The 24619-nt window shown below is 35.4% G+C and overlaps 1 protein-coding gene across 1 annotated transcript in view; it reads left to right on the top strand.

The window, feature by feature from the left end:
* mlt (tubulin folding cofactor E like protein mlt) overlaps positions 1-24619 on the top strand; it is a 166428-nt gene that overhangs the window by 136152 nt on the left and 5657 nt on the right. The window contains exon 5 of the mRNA XM_090390429.1: positions 11582-11733. Coding sequence (XP_090246555.1) covers positions 11582-11733 — 152 coding nt within the window. The remainder of the gene's footprint in view (positions 1-11581; positions 11734-24619) is intronic.

The raw sequence follows: 24619 nt of genomic DNA, 5'->3' as shown, positions 1-24619 counted from the left end.
ATATATATATATATATATATATATATATATATATATATATATATTAATGTATTTCTTTATATTCATTGACTTTATATAATTGACAAAAGTTCGCAGTTTGTGACCATTTTCATTACATGTTTGAAAAGAAATATTCACTTGTTTGCTGATGATGCAAAACTGGGAAAAACAATAGTCAATTCAAATGATGTAGATATCTTGTAGGATGACTTAAATAGGCTGGCAGTATATGGGCTAAGGTAAATGGCTGTTAGTTTAACATGGCTAAATGTAAGGTGATGCACTTTGAGAGGATGAGAGAAAATGTTGTGTACTTTATTAATGGAACTGAACTGCAAAAAGTTGTCGAGGCTAGGGACTTGGGATTATTGTGGACAGAGAACTTAAGTTTAGAGGGCTTATTGCAAAGACTGCCAAACATCACATCAAATTACATGGTTATTGACGGTCACACTGACAGGTAGGAATAGAGAATTATTGTTCCACTTTATAAGGCATTAATAAGACCACATCTTGGATTTCTTCATAATGAAGAAATGGTTGAGAGGATCCAAAGGCGAGTTACAAAGATTGTTTCAGGTCTGTGGAATGTTTTCTATGAGAAAAAATTGAAGGTCTGTGGGCTCCAAAAACTAGTTGATAGATGTAATAGAGGAGATTTGATAGAAGCATTTAAGTTATTAAAGGGATTTTATAGGATTGATACTGGTGACTTTTCTGAACAGTACAGGAAGGAAGAGAATGAGGAGTTATCTCTGGAGTTGTGCAAAAGTGTGGTTAACAAGGGTGTTAAGGACTAGATTTTTTGCTCATGGTGAATGTGTGGAATGCATTGTCAGAGGTGGTTGTGAATGCTTCTTCTGTTACTGAATTTAAAAAGAAGTATGATAGGTATTGTGTAATTGATGGGTTAGTATGTCAATGTAGGGTCTTCCACGATGAGTCTTCTGACTCCATGGAGATACCATTATAATAATTAATCTTCACCAAATCTCCCCATGTTTGTTTCGTATTTCCTGTTTCCTATTCCAGCATTAAAGTCCCCTGCTAGTAGTGAATGGTCTATTTTATTTGTTTTATCTATGATTTTCTTAGTAAAAGGTTTTACTGTTTTCTTCTTTTCCCTCCTCGGGTGCATATGCCCCGATTATTATGATGTGACCTCTTAATGCTTTGAGTCTAATTTCTATTAGCCTTTCAGTCCAATAATTATAATAGGATATTGTTCTTCATAGCTTTGTGTATCATATCATTATACCTGTTTTTGCTCTTTCTTTTTTTTTTTTTACTTCGCTATAGATTTGCATATAGCTATTTGTTTGTTTGGTGCCTTTTTTTTTCTTTGTTTCTATTACTGTACATGTTTTTACATTGGCTTGGTTTAGTTATTCATCAAGTTCCTCTTTATGTGCAATGCTCCTTACATTCCAAGTTGCCATTTTCATTATATGTTCCTTCTTTGAGTTTCGTTTACCTTTTCCTGAATCATGGTCATTTCCCCTGACAGTCTCTTCGGCTTTTCTTTAGCTGAAACTCAAAAGTATATGAAATTTCCCCAGGAGAGATTGTTATTATCCCTTCTCTGAAAAAGTAGTAATATGGTTGCTACCTAATGCCTCTGGACAGGCAGTTCTAACAGCATTTGCTCTGTTAGGGTTATACCACCCATATGCTGTCAACGCCTAGTTTGCACTTTTAAAATAGGGTGAACCACAAGAAGGTGATTTTGGTATTTGAATGAGAGGCTATATATTGTGCTTCACCACCTTTTCACCCCCCCCCCACCATGAAATGTATATGTACAGGTATCCCTTACTTAATGTGGGATTTGATTAACGCAGCAAAACTAATTGTGACAATTCCTTTATATACGCAGCAAGAGTTTCAGTTAATGCACCTTTAAATTTACCAATCAAAAACATGTAAATCTCGAGTGTTTTCTTACTCAAAGCCTATTTGAAGATTGGTTTAAGTCATATTTTTGTCTGGCAGTTGAAGCTTATTGCAAGAGAAATAATGTAGCTTCCAAAGCTCTTTTGCTTTTAGATAACGCAGCTAGTTATCCAAATTCTCCTAATGATCTGTGTGAGAATGTGAAAGATTTTATTTTTTTCTAACAAATATGACATCATTGCTACAACCCTTGGATATGGGCATTGTTGCAACTTTCAAAGCCTATTTTCGTAAAAAGACATTCTCAAAGGCAGTAGAAACAACAATGGGAGAAAATGCAATTACGCTCCAAGAATTTTGGAAAAATTTATTTTAACAATAAACATGCAATTGAAAACATTTGACTTGTGGGAGCAAGTGTCTTCTAGCTTCATGAGAGTTGTTTGGAAAAACCTTTTTGCCAGAATGCACTAATGACTTAGGTGGTTTTCAAAATCCTGTGAGCAGCAAGGCTGAAGAAATCATTGCAATTGGTGAAGACCTTGGATGGTGTTGATGTAGAAGATGTTAAAGAATTATTGGATTCAAATTCAAAAGATTTCAGTGACAACGATCTTCTTGAAAGTGAACAACAATGACTATAAAGAGAACGAACAAATTATTATTATTATGTTACACCTCCAGGGAGTCCAAAGACTTATCGAGGGAGAGTGTGCCAACAGCATCGAACAATTGATCCCCTTTCCTACTAACCGCTCTCAAACTTGCTTAATTTTTGCGTGAGCCATTAGTAGCAGAGGCTCTACCAATCGACCAACCTTTGCTGGCAAATGGAATGTGAAAATGAGATTCCAAAGGAGATAACAATCAAAGAACTGGATGGAAAATTTCACAGTTTAGAATTGCTTAAGCAGCAAGTAATGGATCCAGATGTTAATCGAAGAATGCTTGTTTGCTGAGGTCTAGAGAGTCATTTTGCTTGTTATCGTAGAATTTATGCTGATAAGAAAAAGAACCGAAACTGTTCAAACGACTTTTGATAACTTTTTTTTTGATAAAAAAAAATTCCAGTAACTAAGGTAGGTGCAAGCATTTATTAAACATTTACTTTGCATTCATTTTTTATCATTCCTAAAAGAGTACCATATAAAACAAATTATTAATACAGTAGTTGATCATGGACGAATATAATTTTTACCATTGATTATTATATTTGATTAACGCGATTTTGATATATGCGGTAACATTGAGGGATTAATTAGTCATGTTAATCAAGGGACACCTGTGTGTGTGTGTGTGTGTGTATTCATGTTGAGTATTTGCAAGCTACTCTGACTACTCTGAACTCCATTAGTGTTTATCTAGATAAAAGTAAGCAATGTTTCAGCATCATTTATGGATCCAAGAAATAGTTCTAATCCTCCTCTCTCTCTTAAAGGTTGCTTCCAACTTGTCATTTCTGAGTTGAGAGAGTTAAAGATTCTTGTGCCAGGAATGTGGAATGGCACTCCAGGATACTTTTTTCCCTTAAGTATCCAGAAAATTACTCTTGTGCCTGAGGGCATGGTGCTGGTCAGTGAGGCTAGTATAATGTTTATTTCTATGTAAGAAGATAAGTATGCCATAATGATATATATACAGTTGACCCTTGAACAACATGGGTTGGAACTGCATGGGTCCACTTATACACAGATTTGTTTCAATAAATATCGGAAAATTTTTTGCGACTTTTTTTTTAATCTACAATTGAGCCCTGAGGAACATCAGTTTTGATTAGTTGGTATTCGCTCAAGCTGCCATTTCTTTAAACTGCTTGCCATGTTTTCTAAATAAGATTGAAACCGTGCATGGTGGAAATTCTCAGAAGGAATTTTTCTTTCTAAACTAATTTGACTTAAAAGTAATTTATAAATAAAAAAATATTTTTAAGAAACAAAACTGCAATAGAGATAAATGATTCAAACACGCACACATTCAGCTTACATTACCGGAAGTATTTAATAAAACAACTTTAAAGTTGGTCATAGTGTTATACCATAGTATAACACTATGGCTACCAACATGGGAATAAGTCTTTTATCCCCTGCTTGGAGGTCTGCAAAATCAAACGGCAGAGCATGTTTATTTACTTCAAGAACTGTTGTAGTTCAGAAATAAATTAGAAGTATGTGTGTTTACAAGATATCTACTAAAAGAAACACACATTAACCACAGTGAAAATTATTTAATTGTAAATATTTCATCCTAAGTATCTCAGAACATCATCAGTACAGTAGTTTAAACAGTAATAGGAATAACATACAGTTTGGGTGCATGATTACAATAGAATCTCATTAAACGTGCGTAATGTGTTACAGAAGTAAAATAAATTAAATTAAATTAAAAAAATAAATAAATAAAAATATAATAATTATTATTATTATTATTTTACACAATTTTGTATGACAATTTCCCATACTTGAGGAATAGTAAGAACGTCGTTGTGGTTTAAATTTGGTCTGTGTAGTAGAGCTTTAAAACTTTCTTTATATAAAGGTCTATGTAAAAGTTTAGACTTTTCCCAATGGATCCTATGGCTTGGATTTTCAATTCTGTGTTGAGAGAGGCCAGATTTCTGTGGTTTAAAAAGACGAATGTGGTCTTGATGGTCTGAGATGCGTTTCTGAACAGACCTACCTGTCTGTCCAAAGTAAGACGATTTGCATGAGCATGGAATCTCATAAATGCCAGGCAACATCTAAGGTGAGAGTTTATCCTTAGGAGAAGGTAACAAATTGTAAACTTGGTCAATAGGTTTGTAAGTAGTGGCAAAATTGTATTTTTTCATAATTTTAGAAAGACGTTCGGAGATGCCTTTGACGTAAGGTATGGGAATCCTGTGGACTTCTTGTCTGGTTTGATGTGTGGGAAAGTGACTGATGATTTTTTGAGTTGTTTTAGGATGGCTGTATTTTTTATTACTTCTAATTCTTGGTTTAGAGTTTCTTCAGAGGAGCAGAATTTGTGTGCTCTGGAAACTAGTGATTTAATAAAGCCAGATTTCTGACATGGATGATGAGCGGAAGAATTGTGAATGTAGCGACCTGAAAATGTAGGCTTGCGAAAGACAGATGTGGCAATGGAACAGTCTTCTTTTCTTTGAATGTGTAAATCCAAAAAGGAGATACCCTGTGGAGATTCTTTTTTTAACGTAAAGTTGATGCAATGATGAAGAAGGTTAATTTTATCTAGAAACAGTTGTAATTCATGTTCGGGATGATCCCAGCCTGCAAATGCGTCATTGACATATCTTAACCAAATTTTTGGTTTGGGTTCAAAGGTGAATATTTTTTCCCCAAGGTGTTCTAGAAACAAGTCTGCTAGGTTTGGTGATAACGGAGATCCTATTGCTGTTCCTTCTCCTTGCTTGTAAATTTGACCTTTCCAGGTGAAGTAACCTAATGCAATAACAAACTTGAACAATTCAACTATATCAGACGGAAATTTTTGAGTTAGTAATTCTATTGATTCTTTATGGGAAATGTTCATGAAGAGGGAGACAATGTCGAATCTGATTAACAAGTCAGTTTTTTGACAGTTGAATAGATTGTAATCCTACAAAACATCAACTCAAAAAATTAAATAAGGTACTTAATGAAACTTTCTCCTTAGATGAAGAAACAATCAAAAAACTTAAGACATACCATGCCAGACCTCCTAGAATTTATGGCTTACTTAAGCTACACAAAACTAATGTTCCACTCAGACCCATCATAGACTGTATCAGCAGTCCAACTTATAAGTTATCAAGATTCTTATCTAACCTTCTCTGTCCTCACATAGGCCACTCGGTCTCTTCAATCAAAAATTCTACAGATTTTCACATAAAAATGAAAGACATTCAACTGTCAAAAACTGACTTGTTAATCAGCTTCGACATTGTCTCCTCTTCACGAACATTCCCCATAAAGAATCAATAGAATTACTAACTCAAAAATTTCAATCTTTGAGTTAGTAATTCTATTGATTCTTTATGGGAAATGTTCGTGAAGAATAAATAAATTCTTCACGAGATTCAACTGATATAGTTGAATTGTTCAAGTTTGTTATTGCATCAGGTTACTTCACCTGGAGAGGTCAAATTTACAAACAAGAAGAAGGAACAGCAATAGGATCTCCGTTATCACCAAACCTAGCAAACTTGTTTCTAGAACACCTTGAGGATAAAATATTCACCTTTGAACCCAAACCAAATATTTGGTTAAGATATGTCAACGACATATTTGCAGTCTGGGATCATCCCGAACATGAATTACAACTGTTTCTAGATAAAATTAACCTTCTTCATCATCGCATCAACTTTAAGTTAGAAAAAGAATCTCCACAGGGTATCTCCTTTTTGGGTTTACACATTCAAAGAAAAGAAGACAGTTCCATTGCCACGTCTGTCTTTCGCAAGCCTACATTTTCAGGTCGCTACATTTACAATTCTTCCGCTCATCATCCATGTCAGAAATCTGGCATTATTAAATCACTAGTTTCCAGAGCACACAAATTCTGCTCCTCTGAAAAAACTCTAAACCAAGAATTAGAAGTAATAAAAAATACAGCCATCCTAAAAGGATATAATCCTAAAACAACTCAAGAAATCATCAGTCACTTTCCCACACATCAAACCAGACAAGAAGTCCATAGGATTCCCATACCTTACATCAAAGGCATCTCCGAACGTCTTTCTAAAATTATGAAAAAATACAACTTTGCCGCTACTTACAAACCTATCAACCAAGTTTACAATTTGTTACCTTCTCCTAAGGACAAACTCTCACCTTAGATGTTGCCTGGCGTTTATGAGATTCCATGCTCATGCAAATTGTCTTACTTTGGACAGACAGGTAGGTCTGTTCAGAAATGCATCTCGGACCATCAAGACCACATTCGTCTTTTTAAACCACAGAAATCTGGCCTCTCTCAACATGGGATTGAAAATCCAAGCCATAGGATCCATTGGGAAAAGTCTAAACTTTTACATAGATCTTTATATAAACATGAACGTTTAAATAAAGAAAGTTGTGAAGCCCTGCTACACAGACCAAATTTAAACCGCAACAACGTTCTTACTATTCCTAAAGTATGAGAAATTGTCATACAAAATTGTGTAAAATAATATATATTTTTATTTATTTATTTATTTATTTATTTTTACTTCTGTAACACGTTACACACGTTTAATGAGATTCTATTGTAATCATGCGCCCTAACTGTATGTTATTCCTATTATTGTTTAAACTACTGTACTGATGATGTCCTAAAATACTTAGGATGAAATATTTACAATTAAATAATTTTCGCTGTGGTTAATACGTGTGTTTCTTTTAGTTATGAACTCACCACAGGTTTCGTTATTTAAAAAAGATATCTACATTTTTAATATGGGAAAATCACAGGAGGTGGTGCTGGTGAAGTAAATGCAGTGCGCCAAATGAATCTCTTACATAATATATAATTAGTCTCTTCATGAAGTGAGTATGAAACATCCCATCTATGGATCCCAAATTTAAAAACCTCACATTTAGTTCTAGTAAACTGATATTCCCATTCATTTACCCAGCTTCCATTTCAGTGTATTCAAATCTTCTTGAAGAGCCAAAACATGAACACTATTACTAATAACCCTCCCAAGCTGCACATCATCTGCAAACAACTGAACATCTCCCTGTTGTCCTGTGACAATATCATTGACAATTTATTATCATTTTACTGAGATAATTATGTTTTATTTTATTATTATTATTTTTATTTTTCCACCAGAGGTGAGGATATGGTCAATAGTTGAGCAAGCAGTTATTCTCAGCCCACTGTAGTATGTATAATTGTAACTGTGATCTAGTGTATATAGTTGGGGAAAAGCCTTTAGCAATTAAACTTAGTTAATCTTTGTATAAACCCTAAGATAAAATAAGTAAAACTATATGCTCTCCTGTATGTGTATTCCTGAAGATGACCTTGATATGAAGGTTGAAATGTCAATAATTAAAGTAAGTTCTTAAACACAGTAGTGTGTTTCCATAATTATTTATAAAAATAGGTGTTTGTTACAAGAAAAGTAGGAAAAAGTTACAGAGCAAGATCAAAATTCTGCTAGAATGATGCCTTAAAAGACCAAAATCTAATTATGACAGTAATTTAAAATAAAATTTTTGATTGGAAGTTATGTGATAATTAAACTTATTGTGTTGGGCTATCATAGTATCCTACATTCATTGAAGGCACATATCAGAAAATGATGATGTGATACAATATTAAAGTGCTTTTTGCAGTTTATTATTTTGCATCATAACAAAATAATAAAGTTTTATTGCCATTAATGCTTCCTGAATTTGTAATTTGTTAGTCTGTAATTTGACAGACTTACAAATTAATCTGTCAATGAATGATTCATTTATTGCTAACAACTGCAGTCATTATACATAATCACTCAATACTCCAAATAGCCTCTCTCAAACTTTTTAAATCTAAATGCTTTAAAACTAGCTTTTTTAATCTTTCAGACATAAAGGAGTTAATATGCACAGGAGAAAAGTATGATAGTACTCCTTAAGGACATTAAGAGTTAATGTTATGTTGGAAAAAAAGCCTTTTGCAATTATCTTAGTTAATCTTTAGTATAACCCTAAGATAAAATAAGTAAAACTATATGCTCTCCTGGTTTGCCAAATAGATAGCAGCTCTATTCTTCAACCTGTGGAATGAAATTCCCACTGTGGCATATATGTTTGTGAGTGTTCTTACAAAGCAGGTGATTTTTCTCATACTGTGCGAGATTATCACTTTGTTGAACAGAGGCCTGAAGTGGCTTAAAATGTTCCCTGTTTATCCTCCAGATCAAGGTTCCTTGGTTTGTCTATCCTTTAGCCCATCCATAGATATTAATGTGCTAGTGATTTACAATCCTTTGTGTGGTATTGACATACAGGAATAGAAAAGAAATTTAGTCTCATTTATATAGAGAGCATTGGTTCAGAACATTGAAGGAATGAAAATCAGAAGAGAAGGAAAGTGGTAAGAAAAGGTAGAAAAAAATGAAAGGAGAAAAAGAGAAGGGGGGAAGAAGAGGTGATAGGTAGAGAACTTGGTGAAGGGTGGGGAGAGATCAGCCTTTTTTATTATTATTATTACATGACACCTCCAGGGAGTCCAAGGCAGTCCAAGCACCACCTTCTCTATAACTCTGTCTCCTCCACCAACTAACTGCAACTACACCAACGCCATCTACCACATCTACCGCCTGGAAATATCTAGTATTTCCACAGACAATCAAACATCCATGTCCACAGTGGGATTTAAACCTGCAGCCTTTTGACTGGAGAGTGGATACGCTGACCACTCGGCCAAGAGGATAAATTAAAAATACATTGTATAATTAAGCATAATGTTGATTTTCTTATTAAATGTTTGGTGTGAAAACATTTAGTTATAAATACTAAGACTAGCCTTTAGCATAAGTGCAAGCCTAAAATAAGTTAGAATAAATTCTAACTTATTTTATGCTTTTGAACTTATGCTAAAGGCACTTAATTAAACTTACATGGAAATGTGAAAAGATATATGCTTGAAAAATGAGATTGAGGCTTACTTAAATATATGTGAAGAGCTGTGGCTGAGAACAGAGGGAAAAGAATCAGATCAGGTTGTAAAAAGGAAGAAACAGGAAGGGGACAAGAAGAAAAAACAAAAAGGAAAAATAATGGAATTCTTTAGCGCTTAAAGGGAGAAAACATAACAAGAGGTAGGCTTTTCATGTGCTTTAATTCAAGTCAGAAAAGGATTTTTAATTAGCATATGTGAAGAATATGGAAAATTTTCAACTTTAAGTATTCAACTATATTTTGGGAGTTTTATACCCAGGCTGATTAGATGATGAATTTAGAGAGGACTTCAAGAATAGAAACTAATGAATACATTTGAAATAACATATCTGTGTGTAAAATGAATTTTAAACATACTTTGAATTGAATGCATTGAGATGGGAGTAGGGGGGGAGGAGTATTTGTGTGCAGATGGTCACAACGTAATGGATGGAACTTATAGAGTGAAGCAGTTAGAAGTGAAATCATGTTTACACTCTATTAGAGTCAAATATTAAGCTGTTTTCCATTATATTTTGACAGAATTAAACCACAATTTAGTAGATGAACCGAACATGTGTCTGAACACTTGTTTACAATAAACAACAATAATTAACTCATTTAGTTAGTCCATGCTTTGTGAGAAATCTGTATCGCACTTCAATTCAGTGAGAAGAACCATTATATGGCAGTGCTGTCATAACAACAAAGTCATTCTTCTGCTGATAAGACTGAAGAGCCTTTATGGTTTTTTTTATATATTAGCCCCACACACAAAGAATCAAAAAAAAAAAAACCCTATAAGACATCAGTAATGTGTTTTGGATGAAATGATCAGGAAGAGAGGAATCTGTTGATGCATTGTTTTGAAGAGCTGGAGGTTGTAGTTATCTGGAAAAACATTCTTCTTCCAAATAAGAAGGTAGAAGAATGAAAGAGGAGGATGAGAAGTTGGTTTGATAAATTTTGAACTGGATGGATGTTGGTCAGTAGCTGCTTGTGTTCTTACAAAAGTGGAAGAATGGCCTTCAAGAAAAAGTTGGCTGCTTACGATTCTCCATTATTTTCAACATTTCCATTTAATGGCAATAAAAATCCTAGCCAAAATTTAATATTATGTTCCTTCTAATTTATTGTACTATCATGCATTTTTTTTAATATCAACCCATTATGTGGAAAGTAGAAAAAAAACTTTAGCGCATTAGTGCTTCTAGATAGATAAGAGGCTAAGAATGTCTTTTCAAGAAACAAATCTGTTGATTTGTTTATTGAAAGCATCACCCATGAAAATACCTATAGAAGAGACATACGACAGAAATAGAATGTCTGTGAGAAAGTAGCTGAAAAGCATATGTGAAAGAGCAATCATCAGTTAACTGAATTGCCTTGCCATCTCTGCATGGCATCAAGCATTTTTAGGGATGTTTTTAGTACCCTAGATGTATTAGCAGTATTGGAAAGATTTGGGATTCATATAGTTTTAGCAGCATGCAAGAAATAGTATCTGGAACGAGAAAAAAGAACTGATTTTTTGTGGAGGTTTAAGAAGCTATCGATGTGATGTAAGATGTTTGTGACATAAAAGGTTAGATGTGTATGTTGGCCAAAGAAGAGAAATCTGTTCTTGTTTAGAAATGTGGATATTATGAAAGGTAAGGCAAAGGAAACTGATCTCTTTTTTTGAAATTTGCATATACTGTTATTATTATGTGACACCTCCAAGGAGTCCAAAGACTCATCGAGGGAGGCACCTACTCTACAACTCCGTCCCCACAATTCAATCCACCAACCCCTATGCCATCTACCACCCGTCACCGCCACTAGTATTTCCACAATCAAGATGCATCTTTGACTCCATGAGGTCTTGGGTAATAATAATAATACAAGCATCCATGCTCAAGGCGGGATTCGAATCTGCAGCTTTTTGGCTGGAGAGTGGATATGCTAACCGCTTGGCCAAAAGCAAACCCATTGTATTTTCTTTTTATAATTGATATTTATAACTGTTCATCTTGAGAAACTTTTCTTGAAAATATTGTAATTTTGACAATTATTTCCTAGTTAACTTATTTGATTTGTAGGAGTTGGATGAAAAAGAAAGGAGACAACATCTAATTGCTCGTCTGCCATGCATATCAAAGCTTAATGGTAGCGAGATAATGCAAAAAGAAAGAGAAGATGCTGAAAGGTCTTTCATTCGCCACTTTATGTCCAAAAGAGATAAGCCACAAAGGTAAGAAGTTGTATTTTTCTAACTGATTAGCAACAGTTAAGTGTACATAAGTGTTGGTAATGTATATTAGCAAGATGTACTTAATCCTTATCCTTAGATAACCTTATTCAAACTTAAAACTAACCTCAGAAATAATTATAGAAAATTCTTGTCTAGTATTATTAACCTCAGAAATTGATTGACAGTTACACATAAATGTTACACATAAATATAATTAATATACTTTTCTGAGAAAATTATATTATTTATAATAATTTGCTCAGCAAATTATATTAATATAATTTCCTGAGTTAAATAGTATGCTATACTATTCCAGTACACCAGTTTATAGTCAGTGTGTTTGAAAATGTATTTGTATGCTTTGTAGGTGTTCTGGATGTATGGTAGTTTGATTTTTTTGTGTTAGGATTTTTCTGTTTTGTTGGCTTAATTTATTAGTTGTGTTGGGTAATTTCGATTCTGAAAAATCTGTGTTAACTTCTTAATATCTGTGTTTAGATAATTATGTGCAGTTGAAAACTTGTAAGCATCGATAAACTGTGCTAGGATGACCAATTTTTTATAAAATTGGTCATTCTAACACTGATTATAAATTGGTGTTCACTACAAACCAAAAATTGACAACACTTCTTAAACCTACAAAATCTCACACACACAAAGAAATATTAGAACATCACAATGTTGTTTACAAATTTCCTTGCCAAAAAGACTGTGATGTCACCTACACAGGTTCTACTATCAGGTCTTTATGGGCAAGACTACAAGAACACTTCCATGACTGTTACATCCCTATTCCAGAATATTTAAACAATAAAAAAATGCAACAAACCAAAAGAAAAACAGAATACAAAGTATAGGGAAATCAGAAATAGCAGTGCATGCCCTTGAACAGAAACATACCCTGCAAATCGACAAGGCCATAATAATAGATATGCAAGATAACAACAATGCTTAGAATATCAGAAATGACAGCCATAAAATGGGACAAAAACTCAATAAACATCCACCAGCCCTACATAATCTCAGAGTGTTGGAAGCTCCATAACATAAAAATTAGGTCACGACTCCCATCAGTAGGAAATAACACAGATATACCAAGCCGACATGACATGGCCTCCACTTTCCCCATGAGTTCCGAAGATGACACACTGTCGGAACAGCTCAAACCCCGTTACTCCCACCCCTGATATTATCCCATCATATCCTTCCCCTTCTCCAAAAAATAGTTTCTATTTTTAACCCCATCCTTCCCAGTGTATTCTCTGTCCACCCTTAATAATATAATATATATAAAAAACCCGGGTTTTTCAAAAAGTTCAACATACCCCTTGCCTCACCAATAATTCTCCCACATTGCTCTATCCCCACTTTTCCAACCCCTTTCTTCCTTTAACAGTGATGAATATATATCGCCACACACCAGGATGCCGATGAATAAGAAGACAACAGCAAACATCCTACAAAGGTATGTCTGAATTTTCCATCTTATATTCTTCATATATCTACCTATGTAAAAACTTCATTAATACCCTAAATTGAGTAAAAGGCCAATGACATAAAAAAGGGGCACTCCTAAACAAATAGGCTAAATAGCCATATAATTAATAGTAATGTTTTCACACTGGTTCAGGACATAACAGTATATTGAAAAGTGTGTAAAAAAGTTTTGAAAAACAGAGTTAAGCAGCTTCCAGAGATGAATTGTAGACAATGTTCCCTCTAAGCTGTGTGCATGTGCACACTAGTCAAAAAGGGGTGCACATGCCTAGTAACTGTGTACACAAAATTTTTGCTTTCAGAATTTCTAATTTACAGTCAATAATTTTTGAACCTACTATAAAAATGAATTATATGAGAAATCATACTTGTCTTTTATTGTATTTAGTAATTTCTCCAGCGTCTCCATTCTAATTAGCTTTTTTGCTGTGTGGGTGAACTGACACTGATGTGACCAAGTTCAGATACATATTCAAACTTTCCAAGAAAGTATATTATTGTTTAATCCTTTTCCAAATATAAACAAATACAATTTGCACATGAAGTATCTTCATGACTAGACTAGTATAGAGTGGGTGATGACTTCACTTCAATTCTCTTAGTATCCCTTAATGTAAAGCCGCATATTTGTTTAGTGTTTATACTGTACAGTCACTTGAACTCGTGCAAATAGTGATAAACTTTTGTAGCTATGTGGATTTAAGCGAATTAATTTAGTGCTTGCCATTTTACTAGATGAAAAAAGCAACATTAATATGAAAAATATTACATTAGCAGTCCTTTCCTTTAGTGTTACACAGTGATCAGCATTCATTTTACACAAATTATGGACTCTACAACTGTTATAAATAATTATTTAATTAATTATTAATATAAATCAGAAAAAAAAATCAGCTAACGCCTATGTTGTTCCTGTATATGGAGTAGGTGGGGCCGTTTACCCTATAAATTTATATTAATAATTAACTTTATAAAATTAAATAATTATTTAATTATTAATATAAAGTTATCTATATTTATAAATATAAATTTATTAATTTAATTAATTATTATTTTCACTGTAACAAAACTATGTAATGAAAGAATGTTTTTCTGATGTTGTCTTAAATAGAATATAGCTAGGATGTAGTTAATTTATTTTATTTCATTTATTTATTGTAATTGTATTTTAATTTCACTAGAGGGCAGGCCAATAGAATAACCATTGATCAAATCATTATCTCTTCAGCATACTATGTGAAATGTAATTTAGCTTGTCTCTGTGTGTATGTGTGTGTGTGTGTGTACTCCAGATGATGACCTTAATATGAAGGTCGAAATGTCAAAAAATTAAAATAATTATTTATAACATGGTTGTGGAGTCCATAATTTGTGTAAAAAATGAATTACATTAGCGGTTTTAGTGAGTTAAATCCTCGAAATTAAAGTGGAAAAGAACTGCAAATTCATTTAAATTTGAGTGGCTTGACAAATGCTACATAATTTATGTAGCATTATGACAAATAATGCTACATAAATTATAAATTTATGAAAATGAATAATTTTTATTATTCAAGAAAAAATGAAAGAGTATGAAAACAAGAGCCAAGCCTTGGAGATTCATTAGTAGGCGGAAAAGAAATCTTTGATTCAGCAAGAGAGGCATTTGGGGAGGTGGTCTACAAGAATAGAAAAATCAGAACTTCAGTTTGGACTTTAAGGAGAAAGTTAAAGAGACGGTCAAAAAAGAAAGAGAAAGCATATCAAAAGTTCCTGGCAAGTAAGTCGACATGTGTTATGAGAGAAATCAGAAAAAAATGCATGAAAGCCTAACATTGTGTTAAAGTATCTAAGCAAAAGTCATGGGATAACCAGGGTAAGATAAATATTGAAGATAAATATCAGAAAAGTGGTAAAATATTCTGGATACTTTTGAAAAGAAATGTATAAAAGGAATAAGATGATAAAGATGACATGAAACTATAGATATTCATATTCTAGATGTCTTGGAGAAGAAAAGTTGGGGTCAGGCCAAATAGAGGTTGTCAGGATCAGATTTTCCCTTTATGACAAATAGTTGAAAAATTATTATTATTATTCAAGCCTCCATGGAGTCAAAAGACTCATCACAGGAGGTCCTTCCTAAGATGTGGGAGGTCCCTCCTAGGAAACAGTCTATCATACTACTCCTTAAACGCATTGACCGTTCTCACTTTCACCACTCTATCAGGCAATGCATTCTACGGTTCAACCACGCTCTATGCAAAGAAACCACTCCTCACCCTCTTGCTCACAGTTTCCTTTCGTAACTTCCAGGGATGGCCCCTTATCATCATTCCTTCCCACTGTTCAGCTTAGCGATATGATTGAGGTGATATGATTGAGACTTTTAAAAAGTCTCAATCATATCACCTCTCCTTCTTCTATCCACCAAACTCAGCAGTCCACATTCCCTCAGCCAATCCTCATAACTAACATTCTACAGTCCATCGGATAACAATGAAACCATCTTTTGTTATCCACAGTTAATTTATCCCCTTCAAATCCTGGGGACCAAATCTGAGAACAATAGTTTAAGTGTGGTCTGATCAGAGTCTTATCCAACAGAATGATAACTCTTTTATCTCTGCAGGTCAGTGTCCTTCTCATTATTGCAGCAATCCTCTGTGTTACATTCATCACCTTTGCAACATGTCTCCTAAATTTCGGGTATTTATCAATCATCAATCCCAAATCTCTTGTCTCCCCTACTTCCTTCAGTATAGCTCCTCCAATAGAGTGTGCAGTGTCCCAAACCTCAAGACCTTATATTTTGCTGCATTAAACTGATACCCCCCATTCATTTTCCCATCTGTCTAGCTTATTCAAATCCTCTTGCAGGGCTACCACATCTGCACTATTACTGATAACCCCTCCCAGCTTCACATCATCTGCAAACATCTGAATATCCCCCTGCAATCCATTGACAATGTCATTGATATAAAGGTTAAACAATATAGGTCTCAGTACTGAGCTCTGTGGGACCCCACTTGTAACCTTGTGCCTCCTTGAAACTGCCTCACCATACACAACTCTCTGATACCTATCGGACAGCCAATAGTTGTTAAAATCTTGGAGAAATTAGTGAGGGACCATATACAGCATTGGGCAGATAAGGGCAATGTTATCTGTGAGAATCAACATGGATTTGCGAAGGGGTTTTGTCAACAGAATCCAGTTGACCAACCTGACATCAAGACCCATGTGCTGCAACTTAAATATCAGCTTATCATGTGGCACCATGTCAAATGCCTTTGCTAAGTCCAAGAAAATGGCAGTATATGCCTTTCCCTCATTTACTGGTCTAGTAATTTTATTATAAAAGGCTAGCATATTGCTAAAACAAGAGCGCTCCTCCACAAATCCATGTTGATTCTCACAGATAACATTACCCTCATCTGCCCAATCCTGTATACAGTCCCTCACTAATTTCTCCAAGATTTTAACAACTACTGATGACACACAAACTGTCTTATAATTAGATAGGCCAGTCTGCTACCGCCCTTATGCAATGGCACTATCTTACCTTCTATTCCCTGGGCACCTTTCCCGCAACCTGACTTTCATTGAAAAGCCAGGTCAAAGGCACTGTCAGTTCTTTAGCACATTCTCTCAAAACTTGTGGTGAAATACCATCCGGTCCCACAGCTTTACTGACATCCAAAGTACTCAGTATTTGGAACACACTCTCTCTTAACCTCGAACCTGCCCTATCCCCTGTACTATTAAAATTTACTCCTCCAGGATGAAATACTCCAATAAAGTGTTCATTGAACAATTCCACTATGTCCTCTGCATCAGTCACTCTATTCCCATTTTTATCCCACAGTGTCATTCTTTCACAGTCATTTCTCCTCCTATTGGCCACATAGATACAAAAAAAATTCCTTAGGATTTTCTTTGTATCTTAGGGCCAATCTCCTCTCATATTCCAGTTTTGCCTTCCTTACCATACAAGTCACTCTCCTGGCCTGTGTCTTATATTCTTCATGCATCTCTCTTCACCTGTCTCCTTATATCTCTTCCATAGCTTTTTTTCGGATGCAGTTCTAGTTTAATATTGTTTGTCATCCATTTTACTCCAAATTGTGTTCTCTTCTTCACTCATGGAATATAGCTTCTATTGCTGCTAACAAATATTCCTTCACAATTTCCCAAGCACTAATGATATCCCGTCCTTCCAGTTCCTCCCTCTATGAAGCTTCCCCAAGTTGACGTCTAAGACTATTATAATCACCTGCCTTATAATTCCACATACGTTCCCATCTCTTTGATACTCCTGCATGTCTATTCATCTTCCAAGTCAAAACCATATAGTCACTCTCTCCAGCTGGTTGAAGAGATGTCATCTCAGTTATTATCAACTCTTCTGATGCTATGACCAAATCCAAAACTCTTGAACCTCTTGTTCCCTCTATTACATGTTGCCTAAGACATTTGTCCCTCAAGAATTCTAGAAATTCTATTGCCTTATTGCTACATGCATCTTCCTCTCCTCAATTTATACTATTGTAGTTAAAATCTCTCATAACAATCATTCTTCTTGCACTTCCCAAACAACTGTCTAAACATCTCCTGGTCCCCACCCTCTGTGCTCCTTGTTTGTAGCAACAGCCCCCTAAATATCCTGTCTTGTCCACCTCTACCTCACACCATATGCTTTCAAAATCATTGATGTCACCACCTTCCATGTCCTCCACTCTTAGAGGACATAAGTCATCACTTATCATAAGCAGTACCCCACCACCACCACCACGCTTTCCCTTCCTATCCTGCCGAAAAATGCTGTACCCAGCTACTTCTATTCCTGTTATCATATCCTTTTCTGTCAACCACGTATCAGTGATCCCAATAATCTTTAGCCAGGCTGTTGCTATCAGTGCCACCAATTCCTCTTCGTTATTCCAGATACTCCTGGCATTAATATAAAGCATAAAAATGCCATTGTTTCTATACCCAGCATTATCCCCTCTAGACTGTGCTCGACGTTACCTGATGTTGTCCCCCCTTCTCCCAAGTACCCATTCCCGCAAGAGGCCACCCCTGCTACCATCCATCCTGGGACACACTGACTCATTCAGAACAGCAATCTCTCCAGATGCCTATGTCCTGCCTCATTCAAATGCAAACGGTCTCTCACATACAATTTCTCTCTGTCCTCAAAGGCCCTCGAAGCATCCACATATTCTAATCTACTCTTCTGACACATTCTAGCCATTATGTTATTCAATATTACTGCTCTTCTGCTCAGCTCATCAATATCATACCTTGGCAACATGCACACTATCTTTCCTCTCTGTGTCTTCTTTCATACAACCTGAAGCAAAATCTCATATCTCTCACTGCCCAATTTACTTTTCTCCTCCAGTCATTTGTTCCAACTATTACAATCATCTCATCCACCCTTTCACCCCTCTTAATTGTCATAGCCACACTTTCTATTCCTCGATTGCTCACATGCATCCCTCACTCTCTTTTCTCTAACACTTTCTCTCTGTGCTCCCCCCTACTTACCTGCCTTCCTGACATCACTCTATCCCTGGGTCCAGTGCTCCCTTGCATTCCTCTCATTCCCTCTTTATTACTGTTTCCATTCGCTCCTCTTCTATCATTCCCATAACTCTCTCTCATTCCCTCTTCCACTTATCCTATTCTCTCTTCTTCTGTCATTCACATAACTCTCTCTCTCTCTCTCTCTCTCTATCATTCCCATATCTCTCTCTCTCTCTCTCTCTCTCCTACTCTGATTCGCCTTGCATTTGTCTCTTCCATTTGCCTAATCTCATCTTTCACACTTCTCATGTCATTCCCTAGACATTCCACTTGCTCTTTCCACTCATCTAACTCTCTCTCTCTCTCTCTCTGCAAGTCAGCCACTCTTATTTGCCATTCGTCCTCCCAATTGAGACCATCTCCTAAAACTTCCCAATCATTCAACCTTTCTATACTCCCCCACTCTCATTATTTTATTCATATTTCTCTCACCCTCTATCATACCACTCATCTCTCTATGTGGAGATCTCCCATTTCTGATTCAATGAGGTCAATTATAGTCTCAACGAGGTCAGTTGTAGTCATCTCTAACTCACCAAGTTCCTCCCATTGCCTGCATTTTGGGCATATACATATTCCCCCTTCTCCTGCCACATATACAACCACTGGGATGCATACATTCCTCAAGTCCTGCATGCTACAAATCCTGTATGATATCACGCAAAATCCCCCATTTAAGGATGACTTGGAGATACGGTATTTGCAATTTTAACTGCCGCTGCTACAATTATTCAAAATAGTGTCACTAATTAGTGTCATAACTAAACTCTAAATAAGTATAAGAGAGTATGACTATATAAGTAAAAGTACAAACAATTACAAACAAAACATTTAAGTATACTAAATATAAATAAAATAAAACTAAATAATGAAAACTTATGCTATCTTCGTCTTAGCTTCCACCATTATGCATCCAATTCCGACCCCGTCGTCTTCTAACCAAAATACACAATATAGCAACAACAACTAGCTTCAAAAACAACCACTGAAGGACACTTGTATTCCAGAAAAACAATGTAGCACTACAAAATGTAGAAAAACAGACTATTCACCGATTAAAAGAGCACTTTTTTCATCGGTGAATACATATAACAAGAGTTCTGTATTTAAGTTTTATAGAATGTGTAAAAGGCATATGACAAGACTTCAAGATAAAAGGTGTTCTCTACAATTATATAATGTAAATGGACATTATTATTAAGAGACCTCCAGGGAGTCTGGAACTCGTCAAGACTCAGAACATACTCTCAAAATCTATCATACCTGTTCTTGAATTCATTCACGCTACAGTCAACCCTCCTATAACGTGATTAATTCGTACCGTGTTATATGGAAACCGTGTTATAAGAAACTCAGATTTAACGTGCAAACCAGGTTAATTCGTGCCGCGTTATATGGAAACTGCGCTATAAGAAACTCAGAATTAGTACTAATCAGATTGATTCGTACCGCGTTGAGTTTTCCTTATCTTTTCCGCATTTTTCTTTACGGTTCGAATTGTAGATTCATTCAAATTTATCAATTTTGCAACAGACAATATTTTTTCTCCACCCTTTAAACGATTTAAAATTTGGATTTTGTCCTCAAGAGATATAAACTTTCTTTTTAACTGTTTTCTTGTTTCTTTTGTGTCTGACATTATGCAAACCTGGGGTTAACAATTTTATTATTATTATATTACAACAAATAAAAAATATTACCTACAGTATTGTGTATGTTGTCCAATTATGATAACAAAAATTAAGCAAGCAAAAGGCACTTTATTGAACACTAATCGTGATTGTACGTCTGCACAGATTTACAGACAGTTTTCTACTAAGTTGCACTTAAAATTAATGACAAAGTGGGTGGTTGCAATAGTTCGGCAGTGCTATTGGATAAAAAAATTCACGCAAATACGCAACAGCCAATCATACGGTCTATTTTAAGCATTAAAACAGAGCACTGTGAACAATCTCGCATTGTTTCTTCGCTTATAGGGGAATTCCCTGATAACTGAAATTGGAAAATGGTGATGTACCTTCACCAAAAAGAAGGGAATTCCCCGTTAATTTCAACTGTAAAAATTTAACACATAGATAAATTCATGCTATAGAGAATCTTCTTAAACCAATTAAGTTGATGGAATGTTGTTGAACGGAAACTGCATTATAAGAGTACCGCATTGTAGGAGGGTTGACTGTACTTGCACACACACACACAACATCCAAAGGCAATTTATTCCATTCATGCACTACTCTGAAAGAAAAAAATCTAGCCTTAATCCCCTTCTTGACAGCATTCATTCCCAACTTCCATGGATGCCCTCGTGTCCTTTCTCCGCCCTCCATAAAATGAAAAATTCCATCTACTGAATTCCGTATAACCCTTTCAGAAGTTTGTAACTCTCAATCATATGTCCCCCTCTTACTCCTGTTTATCTGCAGAATTCTCAATCTACCCTAATATCATTTTTGAAACTCTCCTTTGCACTCTCTACTTTATCAGAATCACCACAGAAACCATAAGTCCAGACCTGTGCACAACAATAGTCCAAGTGAGATCTTATCATGGCCTTGTAAAAAGGCAAAATGACTTATCTTTACATATCAAGGTTCATTTCAGCATTGCCATTATTCTCTGAGTTGTATTTACAATTTTTTCTATATGACCCTTGAACTTCAACTTCCTGTCTACTAAAACTGTAAGATCCCTAGCCTTATCAGTGTCTTCAAGCATAATCCCACCGATATAATATGACATTGGATATGTAATCACACCAAAGTGCATGTTTATTAATGTATTGTTTGAAATGACAGCCATTTTCATATGTCCACAATTCCAGCCTATTCAAATCATTCTGCTAGCACTGCATATCAGCAGCACTCCTGATCACCTACCTATCTTTGCATCATCATCAGCAAATAGCTGTATGTTGCGTGTCAAATCCTTCCCACTGTTATTAATGTACAGATTTGACATAGAACATATAGCCGAGGACTGATTCTTGAGGCACACCACTGGTTACCTTAAATCTTGCAGATTCACATCTCTTATATATGAATTTTTGATATCTCTCAGTCAGCCATCCTCTTATACATATATCAATAGTTTATAATCCAATCCCATATTCTTCAATTTATGCAACAGTCTTCCATGCTGTATTCTGTCAAAAGCATTAGTAATAGTAAAATCCAAAAGTATCATAGTATATCTATTCCCTTTGTCTAACTCAGTGGTAACATTATTATAGAATGTGAGAAAGTTTCTAAAAGATAACTTTCCTTTAGTAAACTTATGCTGTTCATTGCAAAGTAGAGATTCTCTGTCAACCCATTTCTGAATTCGAGCCCTAATCGACTTTTCCAAAATCTTGAATAAGAATTCATTCTTATCATGAGTTTTCTCTGCTACCCAGTCAGTATTCAGATAATTTAAGTCACCTGTAATAATTACTCCTTTAGTTCCCTGATGAGTTCTCCTTTACTACTCATTAGGGTAAACCGGCCATTTCTTCATCCCAAGCAACTGACCCTCCAGCCACATCCCAGCATATATTTCATCCTGTTAGCCTCCACTTCACACCACATAGTCTCAAACTCAGTGCTATACAGAACATTATTACCATTATTGCTTTCACATGTTTCTGTCCTAACTGGACTCAAGTCATTTCATATCATTGGTAATACTGCCCCTCCTCTCCTTCTGTCATTCCTAAAAATACTATATAATAAATTTAGTTTAATCCTTTAAACTAAATTTATACTTAGCCAGAAACAATAGGAGAGGTCATTGACCTCTCCTATTGCTTCTGCCTTAGTATCTCCATGTTTGGATCTGCCTCCCACTGACAAGACCTCAATAAAGGTTGAAACCGGTCTGGGTAGTGGCCCTTCCCTTGATGCATAGCAGTATACATGTCTGCAAGGAGATGTGCTTTGCATTATGGGAGATACTGAGACAAGGAGTAATGAGAGCTTGGTCCACCTTTGCTCGGAGTTGCCTAGTGTTGCACTGTAAAAATTCGATGCAACAAGAATAAATTTTGTATAATGAACGCATAGAGTTTTTACAGTTGGGCAGAACCCAGAACACCTGTAAATAGTCCTTTCTTTTAACATTTTTGTATTGTGTATAACATATGTACAGCCCAATGGGAATTAGCTATCTCTTTGAACAAAAGATGCAAAACTTTCAAGGCTAAGGGAAGCGCTCTACAGTCGGAACGCCGTTTGAAAGTTTGTTTAAGAGTTCAACCCTAAGTGACCTCAAGGTCAATGCAAAAAGGGGGCGGCAAAATTCAAATAGATGTTCTGCTGACTGACTTAATGAGATTAGAACACGAAGACGAAGAAGAAAGAGCTTGTCGAGGGTTCCAGAAACCAGGAATCATATGACAATGTAAGGGGTTCACATGAGTGCACGGGGTTTAGAAAACTGAAACCAGGGTCTCGAAACTGATGAAATATAAGATGGGGCTTCCATAGACACAGGGAGTTTTTTTCTGGCACAGAGAAGGAACGAGCATACAAGGAGACGATGTGGCAGAAAGGCCTGAGAGTGATGGCCTGACGTGTCAGGAGGGAAGCCATGCCGCGAGCCATCATTCAGCCCAGAAGCGTAGATGACCAGGGGACGAATCAGCTGAGGTACCCCCGAACTTGTCTATGAGCAGTTCCGCTTATCTAAGTCCAAGAAGGCCCTGACAATTCGCGACCCTTCGCTGGTGTATCAACATGCGATAAATCGTCATCCACATCCCTCAAGACAACCTGATGAACGGCTGGTGTCACAAGGATCTGAAGGAGGAGAGATCGAAAACGCAAGACGAAGAAAAGAAAATATAGGAAGTCGCAGCCAATGGGATCTGAGAGTGCAGCCCAACAGAAGACAGCCCATGTGAGTTAAATTATTGTTTTGTTTTGACTGTGCGAAGCTATAAGAATAGGTTGTAGAAATTGAAAAAAATTGCATGTATAGGGATGTGAATAGCTAGAATAACCTTGAGAGACTTGCTCTGTCTGAAATTTGATGATTGCATTTAAGAATGAATATAGCTTTGATAGTTGCATCTAAGAAAGAGTATAGCTAATTCCTAGGAAGTGTATTGGGTTATGAATTTTAAATTAATGCCTGTATGTAATCTTGTATGAAATTTTAAGTTTGTAATATGTTATGCTATTCGTAACATATCCTTAACACCGATTGTTCAAGTATTAAGTTGTTAAGTGAGACTTTCTTTGAGCCAGATCGATAACATAATGTATGCCTTATATAAATAAAAGAGAGAGAGACATGCAGATATTAAGAAATTGGTTAAGTAAAGATTCTTTTAGTGAGATAGGTAACATGATGTGTGCATTGTATTAATTGAAGAGAGATATGTGCAGGTACTAAGAAGTTTGTTAAATGATAATTCTCTAATCCAGATAGATAACATAATGTGTGCTTTGTATTAATTAAAGAGAGAGAGAGATGCAAATATTAAGAAGTTTATAAACGATAACTCTATGTGCTAGATAGATAATGTGATGTGTGCCTTGTATTAATTTGAAGTAGAGATATATGCAAGTTTATCTTTAGAGTTTCCTTTTTTTGAATTACAGAGGATCACCCTCTGTTTTATAGTGTATATTATATGCCTGTTTGATGACCATTAAATCCCATGTTATATTTTAATGAAGTTTTTGCCTGATCTGATTTTAGTTGCAATGCATTGATCTTAAATAAAAAATGAACCTAAGCGGGAAACATTGATATAAATAGTAAGTGAGAAAAGGGCCAGGACTGCAAAGCAAACGATTAACTTGGGGACGATTAAGAGATTTTTGTTGCGGAA

This window comes from Typopeltis vanoorti, chromosome 3, assembly GCF_054136105.1.
Source record: "Typopeltis vanoorti isolate ZY-2024b chromosome 3, IOZ_Tvanoo_1.0, whole genome shotgun sequence".
Taxonomy (NCBI): Eukaryota; Metazoa; Arthropoda; class Arachnida; order Uropygi; family Thelyphonidae; genus Typopeltis; species Typopeltis vanoorti.
The sequence above is the reverse complement of the archived record's forward strand: the minus strand, read 5'-3'. Positions and strand labels throughout refer to the sequence as shown.